General features: G+C 38.8%; 1 protein-coding gene across 1 annotated transcript in view; it reads right to left on the bottom strand.

The window, feature by feature from the left end:
* Positions 1 to 19355, bottom strand: part of TTC27 (tetratricopeptide repeat domain 27) — a 111405-nt gene extending 92050 nt beyond the window's left edge. Inside the window, exons 1-4 of the mRNA XM_054399091.1 lie at positions 19268 to 19355; positions 16215 to 16392; positions 10169 to 10298; positions 1762 to 1902 (exon numbers count right to left, since the gene is read on the bottom strand). Of these exons, the coding sequence (XP_054255066.1) occupies positions 1762 to 1902; positions 10169 to 10298; positions 16215 to 16392; positions 19268 to 19355 (537 nt within the window). The remainder of the gene's footprint in view (positions 1 to 1761; positions 1903 to 10168; positions 10299 to 16214; positions 16393 to 19267) is intronic.
* Positions 19356 to 21008: the final 1653 nt, after the last annotated feature.

Raw genomic sequence — 21008 nt, 5'->3', positions numbered from 1 at the left:
CCTGTCAATGTAGGGCATACCTCTCCACAGGCTTCTAAGATTACTAGTTATTCTACTACTGTTAGCATGCCTATCATTTTCTAGAAAACAGACATTTGACTGCTTCTGAGAGGTATCTATTTCTGAACTTTTTATACAGGTATGCTTACAACAGTCTGACCTCAGGGCTGTACACTACTCAAGCGTAAACATCTAAACCAATCATATGTAGTTGACTGTGACATCCCTAGAAAGGAGCCATCAAAAAAAAAATAGCATCTATTTCAAAAAGCAACAAAGGATGACTTCTGATATCAAGCTTAACAGAGTAAAAGCACACAAACAATAGACTTTGTGAAAAAGGTCAAATCCCAGCATTTCACTTATTTAGAAACCTAAGGGCAATTTAAATAGTTTCAGATTACTTTGGTTTAGCTTTATATAATGTATTCATTTTCCACACAACTGAGGATCCAGCTCGATGACAATTTCCTGAGGCCTGATGCTTGCCACTCAGAAATGTTAGTATCAGAGAAAGTTCTGCACAATATTCTATCAGCAATGCCAGTTTTTTGGGAGCCAAGTTAAGAATTTTTAGATAATTTTCAAGCATTTTTTAATAAAGTATGACTTTATAAATGCTTTAGATAATACATTTCAGAGTCTTTTAGCTTGTTTTAAATTTATTTGTACTAATCTTATAAAAGAAAAAGTGTTGAGGCTTCTTTTAAATCAAGCTGAAACAAAAAAGAATGGAAAGGTTTAATTGCTACATTGACTTGTTGACCAAAGTAATTTTTACCAGTTGTTGCTTTTGAACTACTATCCAAAGTTGATGTAGTCACAAGGAATTAAATCTCCACTTGGTAGACAGCAGCCCCCCATTATCTCAGTATGAGGGGAGACAGCAAGGGAATTCTCTCTACCAGGAACATTTTCTGCCTCCCTGAGTGACCCAATTGCTGAAGTTCAACAGCACTCATCTGTGAATAACAGGGAAAATAATGGAAGAGCTTAGCTTCCAGAAATGCAGTTCAGCCAACATCTCCCACGCAGTTTAATTCATCACTCATACAGAGACCCAGCTGGGAATGGATGTTGTCAGTCAAGCATAAAGCACCATGTGGCATTTTGATCTCCAGCCAAATTCTGTTCAACTGGAATGCAATAAGGAGAACTTGCTGCTGTTAAAAGTCCTCCAATTTGAGAGTCCAGCTACCAACTAGCCTACTGGTAAACTACAAAGCAGATAAGACAAAAGGTTTCTCAAGAAGAGATCCATCGTATCTTCTTGTTTTTAAATGTACAATGATGACAGAGAATTAAGGTAGCTTTCGTATGGTTGCCTGCTGAAGAGTCAGAAGACAATGACAAACCAGATAGGACTTACTTGGAATTTAGAACTCCTGGCTTAGAGAATTCATGCAGTAACTGTTAACAGTATCCCAAAGTTTCTAAAAATGGGCATAGTATATGTATGCTGCATTACAGGGCTTTCCCCTCTGCCCTCCCTCAAATAAGGCCACAAAGTATGCGTCTTTTAAAAAAGTTGCTTCCTATTAAACTTTCTAATTTTTCCAGGTAATGAAGGCCTCTTTCTTCTCTTTTGAAGCAGATGGTAGGAAAACAGTTCATTTTAAAGAAAAATATACTTGTGTTTAATTGTAATCTCTTTGTCTGAACTGTTTCTTAGAGGTAAAAACCTGATTCAATGAGGTATGAAGAAAAGAATGAGAAAGCCAAATAACTGGCAGTCTAAATAATTAGTCACATATTTCTTACCTGAAGAGATGCAAGTTTGTGTCTTGAATTCACAAGGATTATTCTGGCTATAAGTAGCAAAATAGGTTGAGAAGTCAAGGCATAGACTGATTCACCATCCAGAACCAGCATATTCAGAATAGCTGCATGCAGCATTTTTGGCTGGAAAAAAAATAAAGAAAAATAAAATACAATACAAGTTTCAGAAAACATAAGTAAATTTATAAGCAAATCATGTAATATAGATTAAGAAAAAAACCCCTCCATGTATTTAAGGAAAAACCTGCTCAAAACTTTAAAGAAAACAATACCATTGTCTCTTGAAGTCTCCACTTTTTAACCAAGTCATGGTAAATTCTGGGGTGTTTTTTTTGCTGTCCTAATACACGACATCAATTTGATTTTGTCCCACCTGAAACACCTATGTCCAGTCAACACTACCCCCAAACACACTGCAGCAATAAAACGCTTTCTAAGGAGAAAAGCTTCTGGTAAATCCATGCCATTCGATTTGTCATGACAGAAATACAATAATTTGTTAATCAAACCAATCCTGCAGCACTGACATTCACTAGGTGTTCCTCCAATGATGTCAATATGTTTTACCTTCTTTCTCCAGAGGAAGCTTCCTGCTGAGGTAGCATCAGGGCATCAATGTTATAAACACTCCTCCCTTTGTCCAATAAATAAAATCCTCTCCCTGCTTTGGCTGCTTTCCTTTATGATGTTCCCTACAGCAATTTTTTTACTTAATGGGTTTGAGGTAGCTCCCCAGGAAATTTCTCAGTAGTGACTGTCATCTCACAATCACCTATTCTTCTCTCCCTTTTAATGCAATAATAGGAAACAGAGAGTTATCTTCAGGCTCAGGAAAGATGTCAGTTCATCAGTTTATTCTTAGTTCTCATATGGCAGGTTTCCTTTGCAAACTAACAAAAGTAGGGCTTTTGTTTTCAGTTGGTATTGAAAGGGGCAAGACAATGGAATGGAAGGAGAAGAGAAAATTAAGTAAGTTATGCAGAATTCACTTGCCTGAGAAAAATTCTTCTTAAGTCTACACAACCAAGACAGAAGTAATTTGAATCACGTTTTGGCTTTTAAACTAAAAGAATGATGTAATTCGTAAGTGATTTGAAACTCTTTTCAACACCTTTACCAACATGCTACACTGAAGACAAAAGTTGATAAGCTACATTATATTGCCCTAGTTCACTTTTTATTAACAGTGTAATCATCAAGTTTTTTTCTTGATCTCCTTAGAATGTTAGTTACTTACCTTGCATTAACACTGAAAATAGTTTTGTTCTGTAGACAATGACTATGAGTAAATAATTCTAAGTCCCAAGTGGAATTTCTGCATGACATCACTGAAGTAATTTCAATCCCACCTTGGAAAACAAAGTTTATAATAGTCTACAAATCAGTTTGGAATAAAGGAAAGCAACGGTCAAGTGGAAGTATATCAGATTCCTCCCACCTGTAGTGATTCAGAAAGGTACAGTCTTAACCAGCATCTCTATTCTGATTTTGAGAAAGTCATTATTTAGTACTCCTAGAGTTCTGTTTTTAAAATATCAACACATGTAATAGGACACTTGATTTTCAGTTTCGTATAAACTTTTTTCCCTCGTGTACTCCTTTTTGATTCTTTCTACAATCAAAGTAGACCGCACTTAAAATTCTCAGTGAAAAGCAAAGCAGCTGTAAGCTTTGTTATGGAAACGTTTTCTAAACCAGCCTCGCTATGCTATAGTAATCTACACTTGTTTAAGCACTATAGCAAACAATCTCAAACTCACATTTCACGTCCTTTCACTGGAGAACTCAGTCCAGCTAATGTAACATTACAAGGAATGTACTGAAGGAGGGAAATGAGAGATACGATGACAGGTCACAGCCCTGACAATAAGCCAACAAGTCTCACAGCCAAAGAATTGCTATCTCCTATTTTAACAAAACTATGCTCTTTTCCATTGAGTAAATCTCCTACAGACAACCTTTTCTTTTTAGCTCAGAAAGCCTAAACCAACATTCTTTCTTCTATATTCTGCTCTAAGACTTCATTATCAGTGTAGAATTCTAACAACAAAATTTACTTCCCTGAGGCAGCCTTGAGAATGAGAGAACAGTCCCATAGACACATAAGCCTTTACAGCTTCAAGGGCTGAAAAGTTAGAAAGCAAGTCCACAACCCCCCCTTAAAACATTGGCTAAGAGAAAAAGAAATTTTGAGCTTATCTGCAAATTTTTACACACTTAGGTATTCAAAGCATCGAGCCTACCTCACACAGCTCAAAACTTTCATATACTTTGAAACTGCCACATAGTGTTCCTGACATAGTAAACCTGGCTTACATTGCTGAATCTTTCCATTCTTTAGACTTGCTATCAAAACATGTAATTATTTTATTCAAGAATAACATTCTTAAAACACAGAAACATATACTAAGCAACTAATTTACAAACATATGCTGAGAAATCTCTGAGGTAATCATCCAGTTGCTGTTGGATCTGCACATGGTTCCATTCAAACATCTCCAGACTACAGATGAAAGAAACTCAATGCACCCAAAATACATATTTTTTTTACTCTCTGGTTACGTATTCATGTGAAGTAACTACTGCTAAAGCCCTAAATCAACTGCAAGCTGGACAGTTCTCTTGGTTATTTCAATTTTCACAGTATTTCAAAAATATTTCCCACCACAACTGTTACCACCTGACTAATAATGATTACAACCAGAAAAAAAAGCTCCTGCCATTTACATTCAATAGCTCTGAGAATAGACAGTATGAGAATCTTAGTTTAGTGGCTTCATGTTCCTTTCTTGCTAATGATAGTGACTAGAGGAAAAGGGAGCATGTGGTACATTTTTGTATCATGTACTGCACTGAACTGGCCTTCCTAAAATTTAATCAGCTCTTCAGCAGTCTTGGGATCCTTTCTCTTAATCTTTAAAAGGTCATTGCACACATACAGAGAGGTAGAAAAAAGCAGACTAAAGGCTTGGGAAGATTTGATTAAAACTGGAAAAGGGGGGAGGAAGGGAGGGGGGAGGGAACCAAAAACTATTAAACAAGGAATCTGTCTCCACATGGATACTAAGCCCCATATACTGGGCTTCTCAAATTTTAAACAGTGCAGGGAATACTTGACAACAATTTGGCAAAGCTGGTACATCTTTCAGAAAAATGGAGGATGTACTGAGGTTATCAAAGATTGGGTCCTCTGGAATGGAATTCACTCTTTACTCTTGAGTTTAGGGGACTGAAAATTTAGTTTTTCTTGTAATTGCTTTTCTCTTCAACTTTATGCAAAGGAGATAAAATTACAATGGAGACTGTCTTCAGTTTCACACTCAAAACTAGCAACAGGTAACTCATGCAAAGCTGAGTTGCAGACTGAAGACAAGAAAACTGAATTAGTGTAAGCAAGTTTTCCCTGAGTGCTACAAGTAGAAGTACTTAGCTATGAATGCTTTTGTTCATATTCACTATGAGGGTGATTTTGCTCCACTATTAAGGGAGTATTTTCCAAGTGACTGCCTTAAGAATCTCCCTTCTTTTCTATATTCCTACCAAGGGAAGGTAGGGCAACACTGTAGACTTCTTTAGCAGATTATCTCTGCTTACAAGACTGCCATGCTTAGCTTTTATATTCCATTCTTACACTGCCCACAAGAGGGAGAGATCTGCAAAATCTTCAAAGCCTTTATCTTGCTGGACACCGGTATTCAAACAACTCTTTCTTCTTTCTGGCTAGTTTATGCTAATGGAAGCCAAGCATCCAGGTCTGGAATTTCCAGCAGGCTGTTGATTATGAACTGGTTGAAGGAAAGACATCAGAGAGTTATGGTCAACGGGACAGTGTCTAGTTGAAGGCCTGCATCTAGTGGAGTCACTCAGGGGTTGGTTCTGGGACCAGTACTATTCAATATACTCATCAATGACCTGGATGAGAGAACAGAGCGCGCTTTGCTGATGACACAAAACCAGGAGGAGTGGCTGACACACTTGAAGTTTGTGCTACCATTCAGCAAGACTTAAGAGAAGCTGGAGAGTTGAGCAGGGAGAAATTTACCACAAAACAACAAGTCTTGCATCTGGGGAAAACATAACCCTACATACCAATATAAGTTGGGGGACGATCTGTCAGAGAACAGCTCTGGTGAAAAGGACCTGGGACTCCTGGTGGACAACAGGATAACCTCAAGCCAGCCCTTGTGGCCAAGAAGGCCAATGGCATTCTGGGGTGTATTAGAAGTGTTGCTAGTAGATCAAGAGAGGTTCTGCTCCTCCTCTACCCTGTCCTAGTGAAGCCACATCTAGAATGTTGTGTCCAGCTCTGGGCCCCACAGTTCAAGAAGGAGAGAGAATTGCTTGAGGGTCCAGCGCAGAGCATCAAAGATGATTAAGGGAGAGGAACATCTTCCTTATAAGGAAAGGCTGAAGGTGCTGGGTCTCTTTAGCTTGAGGGAGACTGAAGGGTGACCTCATTGAGGGTGACCTGAGGCTCTCCTCAGTGATGCCCAATGACAGGACAAGGGGAAATGGGTGCAAGTTGGAGCACAGGAGTCCCATGTGAACATACAGAAAAACTTTTTCCACTGTGAGAGTGAGAGAATACTGGAACAGGCTGCCCAGAGATGTTGTGGAGTCTCCTTCTCTGGAGACATTCAAAACCCACCTGGATGCATTCCTGTGTGACCTACTTTAGGTGATCCTGCTCTGGCAGGGATGTTGGAATAGACTATCTTTCAAGGTCCCTTCCAATCCTTAACATTCTCTGACTCTGTGTGATTCTGTGACAAATCTAATGAATCACAGTGGATTCGAGACAGTAGTACATTGGTGTTTGTTGTAAGAGCTGTGAATACAGCTGCTGATATCAAGTGTGGTAACATTTCAGTCTCTTCCAGCAAAAGGATCAAATAATGCAAAGAAGACTTCAATAGTACAAGGAAAAATAATTATTCAAATGCTTTCCAAAATTTGTTATTTGGAATCAACCTGGAAGTTACATCTTAACCGTTCCTTTTTGTATTTGGGGGATTCCTACCAGTTAGTTACATGTATTATCAATTAGGATATTGGGATCTTCTTCAAGATGGAGCTTCTCCTTGTTACCAAATATATTCTACTTGTGAATATTACAGCAAACAATGAACAATTAAAGAAGCTTTTCCTTGCATTATTCATACAGTTATTGGTGGTCTTAATCAGTCATACTACACAGTTTTGTGCAGTTCATCTACCAAAAATACTAGACTCAATTGTACGACCTAATACGCAGAAACTCTGAAACTTAAGGCAGGCTATGCTCCAACTTTAACAGTTCTGTACCTTCATTCCCTTACATGCAGACAGTGACAGTTCTTTCAGATACAAGAAGCTCATTACAACTAAAAGCGTTTTAGTCTAATACCTGCAAGTTCAAACCCAGAACTGCTAATTTTAAAATCTTCTTTTAACACAAACTCAAGGTCGTATCAGTCAGACTATTAACTGGTGTGGTAAGGTCTCATAGTTATTTTAGACAACTGAAAGACCCTTTACTAAAGTGCTAGCTGGTTTTCTGTTTAGAAATTAGTGAACTACTTTTATGTCAGGACTCAAAAGAAAAAAGCACAAGCCAGTTGTGCAGGATGTAAAAGGAAATCCTAATAGAGTACCTGATTGCAACCATAGTTTACAGAGAAGGCTGTAGTCAGTTTGGGGGATGGAAAATAAATGTACACATACTCCTGAATATTTTTCATAGAAGACATCCGATAGGCCTCTAGCAGCAATTCATCTGAAAGAGGATATTTTATTTATTCTTTTCTGAAATTAATAATAGTTTCAGGCAGTTTTAATGCACTTATAAGAAATTAATGATACATTCAGAAGCTATCTGGGAGCAGAAATGAAACCCAGAAGTGTAACTTCCAAAGGACAGAAATGGCAGCAGTTCTATAGCCTGAGAATATGGTTAAGACTAATCCAATAAAGCGTTCTGAAAAGAAGAATATTGAAGTTGTGAAAATATTCCTGAAATAAATGAGACATTGTCAGGCTGAAAGTTAGTGCAAGCTAAAAGAAACCCAAAGACAATTTTTTTAACTTTGACATGGGAAAAGATAATTTTAGTCTGAAAACTTGAAAAATAGAAAGCTTCTTTAAAAAGGGATTATATCAGTCTTGACGACAGAATATGCAAGATCACAATAGATGGAGAAAGTCAGAACTGTGTTTTTAACCCACTTTTTCTGAATATTTGTGCATGCAAGAGGGGAAAGCTGGATTAATGAAAGCATAAAAATATGTTTATCAAGATGTTCCTTTTTTTCGGGAGTATTTTATGCTAATTATCCTTAGGGGAAAAAAAGTAAATACATAAACATAATCCAAAATACACAAAAGCTTTTGAATTAAGATATTTAATAAAGAACTGGATATTGTATTTTAGCACACAAATGTTTAGTGCTCTTGGAAAAAAACCCACTAGCAATTCAGAATATAAATAGCCGTGACATGAATAAAGTAAAACTTCTGCCTGAATGCATAAAGAGCTAAACCTTGCAGCAGTAGAAATCAAGAATACCCAAGTCTGTTTCCCTTTGTAATCTCTAGACAATTTAATTTCCAGAATGCCACCTCTGTATATGCAAGCATCTTTCAAAGTATTGCATTCAGAGCCACATATGAAACATAACAGAAAATAAACAGGAGACATGTATTCCCTTATTCAACAGGCAATTAACATCTCATCTTCCCTTAAAACAGACAGTTAATGGGGATAGTTTATAGGAATTATGAACACTGTGTTTTACAGGTCTGTGAACTCTGCCAATGACAGCAATTCTACAGTTATAGCTCTGTGTTAGACCGCAGCCCATGCCTGGACCCTAACATTACATGAAGAGTCCTTCAGTGAACAGCACCCACAGATTATGAGATTTTACTACTGAAACCTGTGGGCTATAAACAAATTTTAAGGAGAATGGAATAAATGAGTTTGTATTTCTTATTTTTTGGATTATATAGGAGAAGGCAAATTGAACTAGTTTTCCCCATCAGAAACGTACTTTATATATAATTTTTGCTAACTCATTTCACACCCTAGAAGATTTAGTACACTTGGATCCTGCTGTAACTTATTTAACCTTCAGAAGATATTTTAATTTCTAGTATCAAAAATCAAGCAAAATTACAAGGTTATATACACACCATGTCAGTTTAATAAACATCTGTTTAAATAAAGGGGAGATACTGTATCTGAATGGGTTACTTAGAAACTTTGCAAACGAACTTTGAAACGCAGGACTTTATGACTTATGAAATTGTTGCAAAACCACACCACAATAATGCAACACTGATCTGATGGTTTCATGTGAAACTTTTCATAAACTGTGGCAGTTCAGGCTGGGTGCCTCCTGTTACTGCCACGTAAGTTACACCTCCGGTGTCCCGAGTGTCCAACCCAATAAGGTGGACACAGCAAACAGCGTATTTCTACCCATAGAACCTGCCCCTATAAATCCATCTGCACAGTCATTCCTCTCTCTTTCTCCCCTCTCTGCTTCTGCGGGAGATGCTCTCTTACCAGGTAATGGTGGGGGAGTATCTCAAGGCCTCTTAGGCCTGTCTAGGCCTAATGCCAGGAGGAGAAAGGAGAGGGGGGCAGTCTCAGACCTGGCCAGCCTGAGACTAGTCAAGCAGGGGTGGAGGGAGAGGGGGAAGAAAGAGCCCTGAGGTTTGGGTATACCCTCAGGTGGGGAGAAGGGAAGAGTTGGGAGGCCTCTGGGTGTTACGGAAGGGACTCTACGCTTTGGGTTATTCTTGTCACTATGCTCTGTAGGTTTTTGTAGCTTCACCAATTGCTTTTCCATTTAAACTTTCCATCACTCTCCAATCCGTTTGTGTGAGTGTCATTCTTTTGTCCCTCTCGGGGCAAGAGAGGATCTGTCTGGCCTCAAACCAGCACATATACCCAGACTTCTCTCATTCCACAGGTCAGAGCATTCACATTGTTCATGGTCTACACCTTGTTTACAGTGAAATTCTAAGTTCAAACTCATGTAGATTTGGCATTAGTAGAAATTAGTGGTATGGTCTTCCCTGACATGCTGCAGCAATCAGTATTTTACTATAGTTTTAATTCAAAGAGAAAAATAAATGCTCGAGAAACTGTGGTGAACCACAGGTGCAGAAGAATCACAAGATGGACTTTGGTACTGCCATGACAAACACTGTATGTGACTTAGAAAAAAGTTACGGTGGTGAGTGTTTCATCGCTCTCAAAGTAAGTAAGGTCTTCCTTATGTTGAGGTAGAACTTCCCATGTTCTAGTTTGTGCCCACTGTCCCTTGTCCTAACATCCCTGTGTTATGGTTATTTTTGAAAAGCAATGATGATAAAAGGAGAGCTTTTTAAAATCCAACCATACCTCACAGAATTTCTGTAACAATGCAGGTGGCAAAAAGTCCTGAAGCTTTAACTGAACTGGAGGCCCAGTCCAATTGCTTTGAACGAAGAGTTGCAAACTGCCCACACCCAGCAGAAACATCAGCCTCTGCCTGCAATACAGATAAGAAAACTGATTAGTAACAAATCACACTTTAATTAAGGCTACAAGATCTGATTAATTCTTGACACAGTATTCAAGAAAGCACATAGGGAACTAAAAGGCTTGGAAATATGTTTGCTTATAATGGGTTTAATTAATGACAAACATTTTGAAAGTAGAGAGTTAGATCCTATGTTTCAAAATTTAAGGCTGTATCTAACTATCAGAGACCAGAAGATTAGCAGAGGATGCAGATTATCCCATATTTACCTACAGCACAGTTGTACGATATATCTAATCCTCAGCATTTTCAGAGAAAATATATCCCATTATATTGTGTCCAGTTCTGGGCCCCTCAGTTCAAGGACAGGGAACTGCTGGAGAGAGTCCAGCACAGAGCCACGAAAATGATGGAGTGGAACATCTTCCTTCCAAGGAGAGACTGAGGAAGCTACGGCTCTTCAGCTTGGAGAAGAGGAGACTAAGGGGTGACCTCATGAATGTTTATAAATATGTAAAGGGTGAGTGCCAAGAGGATGGAGCTAGGCTCTGCTCGGCGACGCCCAATGACAAGACAAGGGGCAATGGGTGGAAGTTGATGCATAGGAAGTTACATGGAAACAGGAGGAAGAATTATTTCACTGTGAGGGTGACAGAACACTGGAACAGGCTGCCCAGGGGGGTTGTGGGGCTTCCCTCTCTGGAGATATTCAAGACCTGCCTGGATGAGTACCTGTGTGACCTGGTATAAGTGATCCTGCTCTGGCAGCGGGTTGGACTACATGATCTCTCAAGGTCCTTTCCAGCCCCTGACATTCTGTGATTCTGTGATTAGCCTGTGTCCAAACCAGCATGTTTCTTACTGTTTTACCATTGCTGTTTATTTTCACTGCCTCTGATAACAATATAATTAAATGAACATTGAAAAAGTTCAAAATTATCATCATCAAGTTGGTTCACATACTTTGGCAGCAAATCTTATGTCATTTGATCATGCTTTGTAATTTAAATAATATTTTATTTAAAGATGGAATTATGATACTATGTTTTATTCCCAAAACTACGTATATTAAAAATTTCCTTATTTGCAAGACTAAGCTCATCTAATGATATTAATTCCTTATGCACGTGCAATGTGGTCTGTGAAGGCAGGGCACAATCCCTCAAAATCTAATGTTTGATTTTAATAGGTGTAGACAACTTCTGTTTTGTTTCATGTTTCCTTAATAACTTTGAACCTGATGGTGTTAACAATCAGTCATGTCCCAACTACAGCCTTGTCACATATGTAATATGCCACCTGCCTACAAAAAATTAACAGTTTAATCAGGCTGGTTTGATACAAAAATTGGTATGTTAAAGAAACATAACCAAATTTCAAAAACCTGTTTGCTTCTTTTTCCACCATAAACAGAGACCCAAAGCTGCACGAACCCTCCAAATGGAAAAGAAAGGATTATGTGTTATACAAGTCCTAAAAAAAAAAAAAAAAAAAAAAAAAAAAAAAAAAAAAAAGAGCCATACACAAACACACAGCTGGTGGGCAAGGATGTGGAAAAAGATGTGGAACAATGAGAAAGGTGGGGTGAGGAATGCAGGACTGAAACCCAAACCAAACCAACAACAACAAAACAAACAGAAAAACCCCACAGCCTTCAGAAGAGTTAGAGAACAATAACTGGTACAAAGAGCTGTTGATCAAAACATTTACTAGCTGTATTTATTCGGCCAGTAATTGTCTACTACCAATCTAAAATTACCAGTAAAATTCCAAACAATTCAAGAACACAAAGCCCTAAAAATTATTGTGTATTAAATTATTAACATTACACACAAAACAACTACACACATACATTTTCTAATTATTCTCCCATGATAAATTGTGCTTCAGAGCTTCTGAAAGATAACATACAGAATAATCAACTATTGTTGCACTGTGATTTGACAGATGCACTTCAGTCTTCCAAAAACTAATTTGCCTTATCATTTACACTATTATTCCTACTAATATTTTATTTATTTATTTTAACATTACTGGCATCTATTTTTCTGGTATTCAAGGTTGCTTGAAGTTTTGATTGTTATATACATGCAGAAGGCCTCTGGAAAAATTGATAACCAATTCCATTACTTTGTCCTTGATAGTGTCTTCCATTAGTTTAGATTTGAGAAAATTGATTACCAACTGATTTTTTTTCCTCCATTTTCATATTCATGACCAACTTCCATTCTCCTTATCGCTCCTTCTGTATCAGAAAGTCAATTGCAAGCTCTAATCTGAAAATGCTAGCCTCCCCTTCCTCTTCCCTATTTTTTTCCCAGAAAAAATTTAATTGTCTGCCTGACTGCTCTTCACACTTACAATGCACTCCTGCAAATGCTCACCTCTCAAAGGCTGCCTGAAAATAGCCCTTCTGTACTGCCTGAAAAGCAACAGAGGGACTGCTGATGCTGTCCCACATACTGTGGTGACCTACTTGGTTTAATTTATTTCTTGTATTTCCATACACATATGTCTGTATCCATCATAGAATTATGGAACTGTTTCGGTTGGAAACACTGCATCTTGTTCTTCTTTTCTCTGCATGAATGGGGGTTTTGTTGCCTTTTTCTTTTTGAACACTATTCACATCAGGTGTAGTGGGACTTTGATCCATAATCAGATGCTTATATACACTCCACTGTAATATTCATACTGCTATATCTAATCTTGCTCAAATTCAAAATAAAGAGTAATAAGAGTATTTGTATTTGAAACAAATAATGGATTTGCATATAATGCTGGAATTTGCAAATAAAATGCAAGAGTGAAAAAACACTCAATAGCGAGGCTATGCTTAAGATGTGATTAGGTTACAGGTTTGGGTTTGGTTTGGTTTTCTGGAGCTTTTTTGGTTTTGTTTTGTTTCTTTTTCAGAGTCAGAAACTACAGAAAATAAGTCAAATCAAAATTAGACACCAAATAGTTACTTTTTTCAGTTCACATACACCAAAGCAAGCTGCAGAAACAGCAAGAATTTCTTTTTTTTTTTTTTTGGACTCTTCAATACATATAAATATCACACCAGTTAACCAGCCATCAGACGCCCCAAAAGAAATACCAGAAACATCATTTAGCATTCAGGTTGGGAAATCGTTACAAGCCTATTGTATGGATTTGTTTTGGAAAGTTTGGTATTCATTTATAGCTTGAATAAGGTAAAATTAGTAAATACACAGCCAATAAAAACAAGTGTTGTTGGTTTTCACTTCCTTATTCCTTTAGGTTTTGGGATTAAACATGAGACCTTCATGTTCTTTTGAATCAAGCTTTCCAAAAATACCTTTTTCTGGTGTCCTTGTTGTTGTTGCTTCATCACTTCCAATCTGATAATTTAAAATACAGCTATGAAGCTACATGTTCTGAGAAGGTAACTGTTGAACTGACTAGCAACAGCGAGGCAGAAAAAAAAAGAGTCTCCTATTCAGCAAGTTTGTTGTAAGGAATGCTTTGAGACTTCATTTTTAAGTCATAATGGCTAAAACCTTGTCTGGCACAGGGGAAGGAGGGAAGCGGTTAAAATGAGAGACAAAGGTGCAGCGAATTTTAAAATACTGTTTTTTTTTCCTTACAGAACCACAGACTTGGAATTGGAAAAAGTTACAAGCTATGTCCAAAGAAATTACAATCTAGATCCAAATTTTGAGCTGTTTTGCCCTCAAGCTGCTCAGTTTTAGCTTCAGAAAAAGAAGTCCTTAAGAGTTGCTTTAACATGATTGTGAAAGCATACTTTGTATTGTGTTTATATTGTGCTAAAAGAATAAGACTAACATTATCCAACTTTCTGTTTCTGATTAAATTCAACTCCCACTGAGTTTTTTAATCTGAAGAATTACAACTTGCAGTTCAGGAAATAAAAGCATCTATGTGTACTTATCCAGTCTACTAAAAGTCACAAGAGAAACAGTGTTTTACTGAATTTTTTTAACTAGAACTTAAGAGCTTTGCTGCACTTTCCTTGAATCACTCTGTGGAAAAAGAAAGTAACATTTAAGCCATTTAGAAAAACAAACAAACAGACAAAACCATTTTCACTTTAAGCAATGGAAGGTCAGAGTGCAAAAGCTGCAATCATTTCTTCCATAAGACAGTCACAGAACATAGAGCCTGAAGTTAGAAAAAATAACCATGTAATACATTCTCACCAAGAAAGTCACTGGAAACAAACATTGTACAGATTTAAGTGCTATAAGCACTGCCTACCTAAAATAGGAAATTACCTGTCTTTCTGTATCTAAGTTTTTCTATCATGCAAAAGCCACAATGTACTTCCTTCAGCACTAATATAATTCAAAGCTTCTTATATCACTACTAATGAAGCTTGAAAAATTCACTTGACTGCTACAAACAAAAACCATTTCTGGCAGATACTGAAACATTCTGAAGATGACTTTGGGCAGAGAACCCTGTGCTTCTGAAAGGCTAAATATTGCAGATCTGCCTCCATGCTTTCTGACAAGGGGGCTCCAGATGCCGCCTAAAGTTGTGGAAGAAATGACAAAAACCTCAAAGGCCAAACAGCTGGAGTACAAGCACCTGCGGAACAACTTCCTTCACTGCAGTGAGACAACAACAGTAGAGTCCTGTAAATGATACACAGGCAAATAAAACTCACAGGGGGAGCAGAAAACAACACATCACATGACAGAATATGTATAAAGTATTAGTGAGGGCATGATACAGCTTATGATTATCTTTAAGGAGCTGAATGGTTCATAAAGGTAGTAACATATGTTCAAGCAGTGTTTCCAGCCATGACAGATTTTTCTTTCCTTGTTGCATTATTCAGAACAAACTATTTCAAGATGACAGAATCTAGCAATGTTGAAAAACTTCTCTAGACTATCTTACTATCTAAACTCTGGTTGATATTCAACAGCAAAACAAAGAAAGAAAACAAAAAAGAAAGACAGAAAAAAACACCTAAGGTTTAAAATGCACAGGAACAACCTGAACATTCCAACTCAGAAAACAGGACTGCAGTGTACTGTGCGCCACACTAGAAGGTCAGTTTTTGACACACTGCAATCACTTACACATCTAAGCTAAATATTTTGAAGGTATCAACTATTTGTTTCTCTCTGATATTTTAGCAAAAACTCTTGACTTTGTCATACCAAAACACAGGTACTCATACTCAATGACATTTATTGGCAATGTGTTACCTCCCTCTTACTTTCTTTTTACCTTTATCTTATCTTTTGCTCTCTTTCAGCAAACCTTTTTCTCACCCTCACTTGTAAAAATAAACTAATACATATACACCCCCCCTATTTTCTGCTTTTACTATCCCTACCATGATAGATTTCAGTCTATTTCACATAGCAAACTGCAAACACTGAAGTCAGGCTTTTAACAATCAAGAATTAACATATGCAGTACAATTAGAATCTATCAGAGAAAGTCTTGTGAAGAAAATAATTAATTGATGAATAGCATCTCTGAAAAATATCTCACTTATTTTACATTGAGAAGAGTAGAACAACCCTACTATGAACCATGCCTAGAAATACATGCATTGCTCTGACAGGAACTTTACTACGTCAAGAAGTCACATGAATATAATGCAATGTTTCAGAGAGAAAACTTAATAAATTGTTTGATGACACATGCCAACATGAATTTACATTTGTTGGCTTCTTTATACCAGAAGCTTATCACAATACTATACAGTGAACAAACAATGCTGATGAATAGACACCCCAAAGGAGTTGGGGAAGACAACCCAAGAAATCTGCTTTCAGTTTTTCTCTAAGATAAAGAATTTTGGAGGCCTTGTCACATAATACAAAATTTTTCAAAATGCCTTTGTTAAAAAAAAAAAAAAAAAAAAAAAATCAATTATGGCCTCTACTGATCTTCCATATAATAAAGAAAAATTTCCACCTTTCCAGGTTATCAACGTCTGTGGAACAGTCCAGGTATGCTAGAATCTGTTTCTCCAAGTAACTGTCAATGTTCTCCTCCGTCACAGAAGATGCACTGAAAATATTCTGGATGGCTGAACTTGAAAATATTGCCTCATATTTCCCATCAAAAATCAACTGCAATAATGATCCACTTTCTGAAAACAAAACAAAACACACCAAACATAAATCAGTGACAACTTCAAAGCAACTTTGTCTTACAAGAACTATTCAAATCAAAACATATATCACTCTCCTTTCCAGGAAAAGTGTAGTTGCATTGAAACTAAAGAACTTCAGTAGCAGGCATCACTAATTTATTAATATTTATTTAAATACACATTTTACAGAACTTGCGTTAATGTTGCAATGAAATACAGATTGTCAGATGAATGTAAAATAAAAACTTGCACAGAAATTTCAGGGGATATATAGAGATGGCTTTTCTAACACTGTACAGTTATTGAAGATGAATTCAATTGTCACAGGAAGATTTTCTTACTGCAAAACTTTTTATATGAGTGTGTTGAAGTAAAGTCCTATAGACAAGACAGTAATTTCACAGAGTAGTGAACCCTTTTAGTGGAAACACAACAAATAAAAATGGCTCAATATTCGCAGAGTTCAGTGCATGAACTCTCATGTATAACTGCAGAAACTACTCAGTCCATCCTTTAAGCGCTTAGAATACTTACAAAGAATAGGCAACATGATTTTATCTTTATTAAAGAATTATTTTCCTATGATAGATTTATCTCAATGAGATATGGTGTCAGATTCATAGGCATATTTAGGTGGATTGAGATGCATGAATGTTTCTCCACTGAGGGCCTTTGAGATAAACAGAAGTAATGAAACGTTATACATTTATTTCGTAAGAAGCTTCAAATCCATCAAATTCTTGACTCAGGTGACAGTTTCACAGAAGGTATCATCCATTCTTTATATGCTACAGTGCAATCAATCCAGTGGATGTTAAAAAAAAAAACATAAACATTGTAAAAATTTCTATTCTTGAGCAAAACCAGTATCTCCACAGACTGCAGCTGTGGCTGCAACTCATGCAGGTATCCTAACTGGTTTTAAACTACCTGAGGCAGGTGCTAGTAATGGTGTAGCTGAGGAAATGTGGAGGTCTACATAGGATAGGTACCTTAACACTACTCCGTGATTCCAGTTGGAGACTGCAGCTCCCATGCACTCAAGTGTTACCACAGCTACACTACTATTAAGGTTGGAGCTAGCCCATTCAGCGCTAGCATAGATATAGACCCACACAGGCCGGGGCTGTGCAAGGAAGTAAATTAAATACCAACTCCAAGCTCATCCAGCTAGAACAAGTATTCATTTCAGACATACAGGAAGACTAAGCACAGAGCCAGCTTTAATAGCAGAGACAGATGACTTGGCTGGAACATGTGATAAAGACATTCATTCAAATTTCTCTGGACGAGACTGTTGACTACAATTCACTTTTGTTCTTTATAACAATGATCAACTGAACAATGCAAGATATGATTTGTGCTACATGATTTCAAAACCAAACACCTTAAGCTGTATCTGGAAGGGTGTATACAGTATAATAATGGTTCTGCATCCCTGCTGATGCCATACTTTCACGGAGAACAGAAATAACAAGAAACTTTCTCCAATCTATACCTTAGAGAGACTTTCCTTCAACAAATTCAATATTGGATTATAGCTGCCCAACAGGTGATGCTGTAGTTTGTAGAATAAGTATTGGCTGTGAGGATACTAATGAAGAATATTGACATTTTCTCTTTGCAGTAACGCTGTAAAGTAATTGTAAGCATATACGTGCTTAGCTTTTTGTAAGACACCATACAAATTCAAGGTCATAATATTTAAATTTAGTTTCAGGATAATCAGTAGGAAGGGCCCATGAAAGTGATAACTAAAAATCATCATAAACCCCACCACTTTCTGTCTCTATGCCAAGATATCATTCTTTGAGAATAGTTTTCTCCACATCTTACAGGAGCACGCTACTTAAAAAAAAACAAAAACAAAACCCCCAAACTAAAAAATACACACACACACGAACAATATGCACCACAAATAGCATGCACAACCCATAATAAAAAGCCAAGACAGATGTGACAGGTGTCAGTCCCATCACCTAACATTCCTGACCAGTACAACCATGAAGGTTAAATAAAAATTAAGATAAATGCAGCTGAGTAGCTCTGTACAGTCCTTCTCCTAAATTCACCAAGCATTTGGGTAAGGATAAATGAGTCTTTCAAATGTTTTAAGCATCATGACACACGACTTGAGCATAACTGTATTTCTACCCTGTCTGAAATATGAAGTGTATTTTCATGAGAAACGTTGCATTTCAGAAGCTATTGTGTTCCCCTACAGGAAAGTTGGGTCAGCAACAACTTAATCAAACCCCTCAAGAAGCTACATTCTGTTGTTCCCTCAAACAACTATGACTTAGTCACTAACAAAATACAGAACAGGTAGTTCATGCCAGAGTTTTTCTTATTTTTCTACATGAAGGAGTTTCATATCACTGCCGAATTCAAACAGTCAGGGAGACTTTGGGCACTCACGAGGCAACACCGTGACTGAAGCCCTCCAGAGTGCCATGAAATCGGCAGCGAGGCGTCTGCCGGACCCCACGCGCAGGGCAACGGCTGCTGCAGCCGCAGCCCCTCCACCTGGAGCCCTGCCAGACCGGCAGGTAGGGAGCAAGAAACTCAGGAGAGCCCGGGCACGGCGACTGCACCTCCCTCCTCAGCCTGTCAGCAGCGTCGCTCCTCCAGGCGGACGAGCCCACCGTGACTCCCCCGTCTTGTGGCGCCAGCAGGACCTTTCGGAACCCGGCAAGGGGCAGAAAGGACGGGAGGCGACGGAAACACATCTGCCTCCGGCGCGGGCACGATGGAGAGAGCCGCCAGCCGCCGCTCGAGCTCAGCCTGAGGCCAGTAAAGATGCCGTTGGCTCCACATACCCACAGCAACGACCGAGCACCTTCTCCCGCGCTGAGCAGGAACCTCCTCTTACCTGCTGCTGCGACTTCGCCTTGCTTCCACTCCAGTGACTCCGCTGGGCTGAGGAAACCCCTCAGCAAGGAGCGCTCCAGAGCCAGCATGGTCCCGCCGCCCTCGCCCCGCTCCTCGCCACTGCCTCAGCCGCCGCCGCCCCCTCACTTGCTCGCGGCTGCTCAGAGCCACCCCTGAGCTGACAGGTGCTGCCGGCTTCCCCTCAGCCCATGTGCACAAACCGGCCACAGGGAGCAGCCATGACACTGTCGCCGGGCACGCCGGGAGAACGCGGCGCCGCGCAGGAGCAGCCCGACCGCACACGCCCCCCGCGAGCGTGCGTGCTACGTGTTGGGGGTACAGAGCAGGGGTGAGGAGGTGCGCGCGATCCGCAGCCGCGTGCTTCCGCAGAGGCCCGGCGTGCGCGGGGCGGGGGGCGGCGGTGGGGCGGAGAGGTAGGGTGGGCGGGGCGGGGCTGTCGCGATTGCCTTCCCAGCGGAAGGAATACCTTGTGGGGCGAGCGTGTGGAGGTAGGCATAGGCAGGGATACGCGTGCATAGATATATGGCATCTGCCTGTGCATTTCCCTGTGGAGAATCCTGTGGCATCCCCGGAGAGATCATCAGGCACTGGCTAAGGCTTCGTAGCGGCGGCGAGCTCTGTGTTGCCCTGGGTATGGCGCCAGGAGCACCTCAGCTTTGTAGGGAGCTTCCGTGCGTCGGTGCATAGGAGCTTGGTAGTAACTGAGCGGTGTGTTTGTGTCTTACTTCAGGCGACCTTTGCAGAGGATCGGAAAGTTAAAACATCTAAACCCAAGTTTCACCAGCACAGGTGAAAAAAATTTATGGAGTTTCAGGCTTAAAGTAACACGAAGCATGACTAGTAACCAGGCAGGATTTCTTTTGAATACCTGCATAGCTTGGGGTGGTTTGAACACAGAGATGTGTTTAATCGGCTTTAAATGACTTAAGAGGAGGTGAGGACCATGCTTTGGTCTGTTCCTGTATTTATTTCAGCATCTCTCCGGACACCTATAATAACACAATTTTGCCCCATCTTTTCTGAGCTCTCTTATCATCTGCATGTACATCAGAAGAGGAGAAAAAAGGACATGCCTTCCTGCTTACTCAAAATTCAGCCAAACAAAACGTTCTCTCAGAGCTGCAGATGAAATGTAATGAAGTAAAAAACCAGAAAACCATCGCAGCAAGAGGCAGGTTATTGATCCGCGAAGGTGAATGTCCTGAAGGTCACCATACTGTGTATTTTCTAATTCATTTTGCTATTAAGTACAGCATGCAGTATCACGAAGTAGAATAATTGTCCATCTTTGTTATGCTTAAAAAATTCAAAATTTTCATCATGTTTCCATACCTAACATAATCATTAACATTCGTCGAAGACAATGCAGTTATTTAGATAACTGTACGATGTTAATTGCCCGTTTGGGCTTTGATATGCAGGCTGCTAATATGGAATTTAATTTTAATCAGATTCATAAGCCTAAAATGCAGTCAAGTAAAAAGTTCAATTTATATCCATTTTGACAATAAAATGTATAGAAAATTAATAGTTACCCATCAACATGCTGTCAGTTCCAGGAACTGTGAACTAAAACAACATTGTCATTCTGAAAGTAATGTGTTACAGAAATTCTTAAAACATAGTCAATAATTCAGTTTCCGTGTACTCGGAAAAATTGTGAAATTCATGAAGGTTATTCTATTAAATGCTACAAGGTATAATGTCTGAGATCAAAATTA

This window comes from Indicator indicator, chromosome 2 (genome assembly GCF_027791375.1).
Source record: "Indicator indicator isolate 239-I01 chromosome 2, UM_Iind_1.1, whole genome shotgun sequence".
NCBI lineage: Eukaryota > Metazoa > Chordata > Aves > Piciformes > Indicatoridae > Indicator > Indicator indicator.
This window is presented reverse-complemented; position numbering and strand designations above follow the sequence as displayed.